The sequence below is a fragment of the Oncorhynchus kisutch genome, linkage group LG2 (genome assembly GCF_002021735.2).
Source record: "Oncorhynchus kisutch isolate 150728-3 linkage group LG2, Okis_V2, whole genome shotgun sequence".
NCBI lineage: Eukaryota > Metazoa > Chordata > Actinopteri > Salmoniformes > Salmonidae > Oncorhynchus > Oncorhynchus kisutch.
Window position 1 is genome coordinate 22,793,238 of NC_034175.2, and position 8,435 is coordinate 22,801,672.

General features: G+C 42.0%; 1 protein-coding gene across 1 annotated transcript; it reads left to right on the forward strand.

The window, feature by feature from the left end:
* Positions 1–5,909: 5,909 nt before the first annotated feature.
* Positions 5,910–8,429, forward strand: LOC109909879 (gap junction alpha-9 protein-like). The gene has a single exon (XM_020508954.2). It carries the CDS (start codon positions 6,129–6,131, stop codon positions 7,569–7,571), a length of 1,443 nt encoding a protein of 480 aa, XP_020364543.1. The 5' UTR covers positions 5,910–6,128; the 3' UTR covers positions 7,572–8,429.
* The last annotated feature ends 6 nt before the right edge of the window (positions 8,430–8,435 follow it).

The following is an 8,435-nucleotide window of genomic DNA, read 5'->3' on the forward strand; positions in this document are numbered from 1 at the left end:
GTACCCCAATGACAGCCACCACTCTAGCCAGTTTATGTGGAACATTCCATAGTTCCAGACTCGGAACATCAATACAGTGCCATTTATTTCATTGTGTGCTAGTTAGTGCTTGTTTGCTTTGTGGACACTTAAGCTATTGGGTAAGAGGGGTAATGAACTTCAGAAAGTACTGATGAATTAGTAATGGCCAAGTTGTCATTGCAAATAAATATTAAATTCACCAAACTGATTGAATCTAGGCTAAATAAAATCCTTAAACAAGGTTAATCTAATGTGAACCCCTGACTATAAATGTGTTTGAATCAGACTAATTTGGAAAGTGACTCAATCCCCCTAGTGTTGCCAAATGATTAGACCATTTCAGGGCAGTACACAGTGTTCTCAGGTGAATGGTATAGTCCGTCTATATTGGGTACCAGACTGTTCAATCCCAAACAATGTTAGCTCCTGTATGAAAATAGAGTAAAGCAGAACCAGACTGGCACACCGTCTACCCAGCAATAATCCACCCAGGATTTGGGGTTAAAGTTTTGTACTGAGAACCAATATTTCCACATTTTCCCTTTGTGCAGGTCATTAGTTAGAGAATGACAATCTGGTTTACTCATCATGGGGAGATACTAGTAGAAAATAATTGGATTTGGGTCAGTAGGTAAATGTAATGGATTATTCTGCCAAATTTAACATGAATGAGTGGCAGGTGCTTTGGAAAGCTAGAAAGTGTTTGAGAGAGACATTAGGGATAGCATTTGAAAGAATGTCTGTGTTCGAGTACTCTGATAAATTATTTTGAGTACGCCATATTAGTTTTAAGTTAAACAAGTTTGAAGGGGGAAAAATCCTGTATGCTATTGGTTGTTCCAATTACTGGTTGTTCTGAAAACAAAACTATGTATTTTCACTACACTTGATACACCACAAACTATAAACAGAGTTTGAAATTGTGGCAGTGCGCATACATTTAACCTGCTAAATATACTGAACAAAAATGGGGAGCCAGGACCTGCCAATCAGAATGGGGTTTTCCCCACAAACAGGCTTTATTACAAATGTAAATACTCCTCAGTTTCATCAGCTTTCTGGGTGGCTGGTATCAGATAATCCCTTAGGTGAAGAAGCCGGATGGGGGGTCCTAGGCTGGCCTGGTTACAAGTGGTCTGCGGTTGTGAGGCTGGTTGGATGTAATACCAAATTCTCTAAAGCGAAGTTGAGGCGGATTATTTTAGAGAAATGAACATCAAATTCTCTGGCAACAGCTCTGGTGGACAAGTCCTGCTGTCAGCATGCCAAAACTTGAGACATCTGTGGCATTGTGTTGTGTGACAAAACTGCACATTTTAGAGCTGACTTTTATTGTCCCCAGCACAAGGTGCACCTCATGCTGTTTAATCAGTTTCTTGATATGCCACACCTGTCAGGTGGATGGATTATCTTGGCAAAGGAAAAATGCTCACAAACAAGGATGTAAAAAAAAAATGTGTGCACAAAATGTGAGAGAAATTAGCTTTTTTTGCGTACAAAAACTTTGATCTGTTATTTCAGGTCATTTGAGGAATTCAGGAATTTGATTATTATTAATAGAATATAAACCTTTTATCGAGTACTCAAGCCCATCCCTAATAGACATCAATTGCACATCACACAGATTGACCAACTCCAATTGGTGTTAGTCTACTTGTTGATAGACAAAATAACAGACCCATGTAACTGCACTGTGCATTGACCAAAGTCGATTATCAAAATCTCATTGACATATATTCCTTTGGAAATAATGATAGTATGATCTGGTGAAAGGAAAACCACAAAGAAAGTTGTGTTTTCTGATCATGACATGAGACTATATGTAGGCTAATACATACAATGATCATAACTGCATTTCAATTTGTAACTGCTTTATAAACACTGCTTTCGGGTCGAGTTACAGGACCCAGATTATGCCAACTCCTGGACATAAAAAAACAGATTGCGAGTTTTGAATATACAGTTAAGTCGGAAGTTGACATACACCATAGCCAAATACATTTAAACTCAGTTTTTCACAATTCCTGACATTTAATCCTAGTAACAATTCCCTGTCTTGGTTCAGTTAGGATCACCACTTTATTTTAATAATGTGAAATGTCAGAATAATAGTAGAGAGAATTATTTATTTCAGCTTTAATTTCTTTCATCACATTCCCAGTGGGTCAGAAGTTTACATACACTCAATTAGTATTTGGTAGCATTGCCTTTAAATTGTTTAACTTGGGTCAAACGTTTCTGGTAGCCTCCCACAAGCTTCCCACAATAAATTGGGTGAATTTTGGCCCATTCCTCCTGACAGAGCTGGTGTAACTGTGTCAGGTTTGTAGGCCTCCTTGCTCGCACATGCTTTTTCAGTTCTGCCCACAAATTTTCTATTGATTGAGGTCAGGGCTTTGTGATGGCCACTCCAATACCTTGACTTTGTTGTCCTTGTATTTATATAGCCCTTCGTACATCAGCTGATATCTCAAAGTGTTGTACAGAAACCCAGCCTAAAACCCCAAACATGAAGCAATGCAGGTGTAGAAGCACGGTGGCTAGGAAAAACTCCCTAGAAAGGCCTAAACCTAGGAAGAAACCTAGAGATGAACCAGGCTATGTGGGGTGGCCAGTCCTCTTCTGGCTGTGCCGGGTGGAGATTATAACAGAACATGGCCAAGATGTTCAAATGTTCATAAATGACAAGCATGGTCAAATAATAATAATCACAGGCAGAACAGTTGAAACTGGAGCAGCAGCACGGCCAGGTGGACTGGGGACAGCAAGGAGTCATCATGTCAGGTAGTCCTGAGGCATGGTCCTAGGGCTAAGGTCCTCCGAGAGAGAGAAAGAAAGAGAGAATTAGAGAGAGCATACTTAAATTCACACAGGACACCGGATAGGACAGGAGAAGTACTCCAGATATAACAAATTGACCCTAGCCCCCCGACACATAAACTACTGCAGCATAAATACTGGAGGCTGAGACAGGAGGGGTCAGGAGTCACTGTGGCCCCATCCGATGACACCCCCGGACAGGGCCAAACAGGAAGGATATAACCCCACCCACTTTGCCAAGACATTTTGCCACAACTTTGGAAGTATGCTTGGGGTCATTGTCCATTTGGATGACCCATTTGCGACCAAGCTTTAACTTCCTGACTGATGAACTTGTTGCTTCAAAATATCCACATAATTTTCCATCCTCATGATGCCATAAAAAAATTTAAGTTCACCAGTCCCTCCTGCAGCAAAGCACCCCGACAACATGATGCTGCCACCCCTGTGCTTCACAGTTGGAATGGTGTTCTTCGGCTTGCAAGTCTACCCCTTTTTCCTCCAAACATAACAATGGTCATTATGGCCAACAGTTTTATTTTAGTTTCATCAGACCAGAGGACATTTCTCCAAAAAGTACGATCTTTGTCCCCATGTGCAGTTGCAAACCGTAGTCTGGCTTTTTTATGGTGGTTTTGGAGCAGTGGCTTCTTCCTTGCTGGCGGCCTTTCAGGTTATGTCGATATAGGACTTGTTTTACTGTGGATATACTTTTGAACCTGTTTCCTCCAGCATCTTCACAAGGGCCTGTGTTGTTGTTCTGGGATTTATTTGCACTTTTCATACCAAAGTATGTTCATATCTAGGAGAAGAGAACACGTCTCCTTCCTGAGCGGTATGATGGCTGCGTGGTCCCATGGTGATTATACTTGCGTACTATTGTTTGTACAGATGAACGTGGTACCTTCATGCCTTTGGAAATTGCTCCCAATGATGAACCAGACTTCTGGAGGTTTACAATGTTTCTTCTGAGGTCTTGGCTGATTTCTTTGATTTTCCCATAATGTCAAGCAAAGAGGCACTGAGTTTGAAGGTAGGCCTTGAAATACATCCACAGGTACACCTCCAATTCACTCAAATGATCTCAATTAGCCTATCAGAAGGCATTACATAATTGTCGGGAATTTTTCAAGCTGTTTAAAGGCACAGTCAATTTAGTGTATGTAATCTTCTGACCCACTGGAATTGTGATACAATTGTGATACAGTGAATTATACTGTAATCTTTCTGTAAACAATTGTTGAAATAAGTACTTGTGTCATGCACAAAGTAGATGTCCTAACCGACTTGCCAAAACTATAGTTTGTCAACAAGAAATGTGTGGAGTGGTTGAAAAACGAGTTTTAATGACTCCAACCTAAGTTTATGTAAACTTCCGACTTCAACTGTACATCTGTGGAAATCAGGTTTGAGTTCATTTCAAATTGAGGCAGTCAATTTAGAAGTTAACTGAAATTCCAATTGAATGATTGAAAAAAGGGAATCTATTTTCTGAAAAGGAGACGCTATTTTTGTGAGAAGTTTGGATTTTTAAAATTCATATCACTTCCTGAATTGACTGGCTTCAATTGCCACAAGCCAGAGTAATTGATTTCTTGTAAATGGATACAAATGTTGTCAACTGCCAGAGATAACTTAATTACAGAGGGGAATCACCAGAGTATGAAATCGGACATGACCCATTGATTGCATTACAAGAGTAAAAAAAAAACATAGATCTGAAAGAGTTGTGTGCCATGGCGTTATGTTGTTTGGGGGATACCAGAACCAGTAACTGATTTCAAAATAAACTCCCATCACATTGCCTATATATACCACGATCATCAAACATCAGATTAACTGCACCAAACATCTCTCATGGGGGCTATGGAGTCTCCAACAACAGCCTATAGAATCTTCAGATGGTAGACAAGCGTGAAGCTAGTAAGTTAGCCATCTGTCCAGTACAACAACTTCCCATGCTTCACTCTTAGATTCCTGGCTATACATTCAAGCCATACTAGACTGTTCAAATTTAAGTTCAGCTAGTCCTTTAGGAGAAGCCAAATATGTTTTTAACAAAGTAATTTTTTGGGACTAATTCCACTGTTTCTTTTTAATTAAGGACATATTACTTAACTAACCTATAACCCTGAATCAATAAATGGCAAGCATGAATAGGCTGAAACAATTGCTGTGTGGCTATGATTCATCTTGTACTGTATTGGTAGAACTCTGATTATTGATTTTATCATCTCGCTGACTGACCAGAATCTGGCACTGGCAGCTGTCTCAACTGTTCAGTCATACGTAGTGTACTGTCCCTATTGCTGCCACTGGCAACCCTGGTAACATTCGGGTCACAGAAGTTCAGGTGATGCGCATCAACAGATGTGGAGGGGGCACAAACAATTTTTTTTTTAGCTTTTTGGTGGCCTCATGGCGGCTGGATGACCCGCGGGGATTTAAATCACAGACAGTCTGTCCATGCTGCTGCAAGGTAAATGGAAATGACTCTCTCATTGATTTCTCTCATTGTTTATAAATTAAATCACAGAGGGGAATGCCTTTACTTTTAGTAAAACAGGACTACTGAAAGGAGCAAGAGAGGAAAATAATAAACATGATGCTAACCGACTGCTTGCTTATTCGTACATTTTGATATGCTTTACAAATATGTGATGCTCCATATTCATGATAAATTTAAAATCTGTCTTCGATGTACATTTCCTTTTTTTCTCCTGATAAAGGTATGTTGCAATCCATTATTTGTATGTAATTATATGTATTGACGAAAGGACTTATGCATTATTTTAATTGGTAAATCAACCTTTGTGGGATTACAATAGTCAGTGGAATAATATTTTTCATACAGTATTTGTTAATGAAATAGAGATTTTAAAACAAACTGCATAGAAAATAACATTTACATATTTAAGATGTATTGTTAAATACTCATGTAAGGAATTTAGTTGCTAATTGTTAAACACCAAATTGTGGCTTGAAAGTTGGCTGTATGGTTTATATATAGATATTAATATGACTAAATGTCTTATTTCACAACAACAAAAAATCCTTGGTTTTAGGTAAACCCTAAATGCTTTTGCACATTATTGGAGAGAAATGTCCCTTTATGTCCAATTAGAATTTCTGAGCAATATTTCTGTCCAATGAGGGGCCTTAGGCTCAAGAGCCATCCCAAAAGGCAAGAGTTCCATATAGCCTCTTTAACATGATAAAATTGCCTCCATCCTCTCTCCACCCCTGCCTTGCCTCCTACTGACAGACACAACGATGCCCGTGTAAAGATGGGGGATTGGAATTTTCTAGGGGGGATATTGGAGGAGGTGCATATCCACTCCACTATGGTGGGAAAGATCTGGCTCACCATCCTATTCATCTTCCGCATGCTGGTGCTGGGTGTGGCGGCCGAGGACGTGTGGAACGATGAGCAGGCCGACTTCATCTGCAACACGGAGCAGCCCGGGTGCCGGAACGTCTGCTACGACCTGGCTTTCCCCATCTCCCTCATCCGCTTCTGGGTCCTTCAGGTCATCTTTGTCTCATCGCCCTCACTGGTGTACATGGGCCATGCTCTCTACCGCCTACGAGCCCTGGAGAAGGAGCGGCAGAAAAAGAAGGTCCTGCTGCGTCGCGAGCTGGAGCTGGTAGACGTGGAGATGGTGGCAGCTCGGAAAACGATTGAGCGAGAGGTGAGGCAACTGGAGCAAGGCAAGCTCAACAAGGCTCCGCTGTCGGGGTCCCTGCTGCGCACCTACGTGGCCCACATCATTACCCGCTCCGCCGTGGAGGTAGGCTTTATAACGGGTCAGTACATCCTCTATGGCTTCCAGCTCTCCCCTCTCTTCAAGTGCGAGCGTGAGCCTTGCCCCAACGCGGTGGACTGCTTCGTCTCCCGGCCCACAGAGAAGAGTGTCTTCATGGTCTTTATGCAATGCATCGCAGTAGTCTCCCTCTTCCTAAACATCTTGGAGATCATGCACCTGGGCTACAAGAAGGTCAAGAAGGGCATCCTGGATTACTATCCACACCTGCAAGACGAGCTTGACGACTTCTACTCAAGCAAAACCAAGAAAGACTCCGTGGTGCATCAGACAGGCATTGCTTCCTCCGGCTGCAAGCCCACCATGGCCTCCGCGCCCAGTGGCTACAACCTCCTACTGGAGCGGGCCCAGGACGGTCACACCTACCCCTCCCTTATCAACCCCTCTGCCTTCCTCCCTGTTCAGGGTGAACTGGCTGGTAAACAGAGTGTGGAAGAACTAAAAAATGCTGCACATAGCCTGACAGAGCACAACTCCAACTCCAATAACACCAGCAGTGACAGCCGCTCACCGCCCTGCGACTCACTGACCCCGCCAAAGCAGGAGGAGCCAGAGGAGTCTGCAGACTCTCCCATGCGCCCAAGGAACGCATCTCACGCTTCCTCCTGCCCGACATTGCTAGTAGGTGCCGGAAGGAAAACATGGAGGGTCAATGCTCCCTCAAATTGTTCCACAGTGGTGGAAGGCAAAAGCTCAGACACAGATTCTTATGGGGGTGCTAAGGCCAGTGGTGGGTACCAAGCCCGGACTGCATCGGAACCCAAAATACGTCCCTCCACCCCAGACTCACTAGAGGAATCAAGTTCAGGGTCACAGCATAGTCCGAGACCACCCTCTTCCAATCGCCGACCATCATCCACAAGCAACGCAAGCAGTAGGCGAGCCCCCACAGATTTACAAGTTTGAATGCTAAGAGTAAAACCTTATCTTTTGTCCCTTATCAGACAAGAAAACTTCAGTTCAAACACAAGATCAGAAGAACTTTACATGAGTTGTGACATTGTGCGAACTGCTTTGGAGGTGGATCTGTTGCAGTAGCCCAGTAAAATGGATAGATCTGTTTTATAAGATGGCACCTCTTTGTTTCTGTACTGTTGAACTCCTCTACTTAGTAGTTTATTTTTGTATTCACCAGCTTCAAAGCCTCTGTCATACTTTGTGATGACGCAAGACATCGATCAAACATTGGGTGTGGGGATTTTCTATTGGGAATATTGACCTGCTTTTAAAAGTGTTGCATCTAAGACAGGAAAAAACAACAGTATAGTACACACCGTTGAATGGTTTCTGTGTGTTCCGGTCCATTTTAAACACCATTGTTTAGAGAGAAACCATGAAAATATGTCTTAGTGCTAGAACTATGCCTACCTTTAGACAGGCAGTCCAATTCAGAATTTTGATTCATTAATTGGTCTTTTGAACAATCAAATCAGCTCTGGAAAAGATCTGATTGGTCAAAAGACCAATTAGTGGAAAAATATCAGAATTGGGTTGCCTGTCTAAAACTCAGCCAAAGCAGCTTATTGACCACTGAAAAGTATGTAGTCTAAATAATGAATATTGCATGAAAGACCTAATTTCATATTTATAAAAGCTTATATCTAGATTTTTATTTTGCATTAACTATGTCCATACTATCATGGTAAAAACCATGTATGACGGTTACAATGGCCCTGTTGATGAACTTGTCTCCATGTTCTTTTAGGCACAGCTTTTCTGTTAAGGGTTGTGGGGCATTTCAATTAACGCCAGCAGAGCCTCTGGGCACAC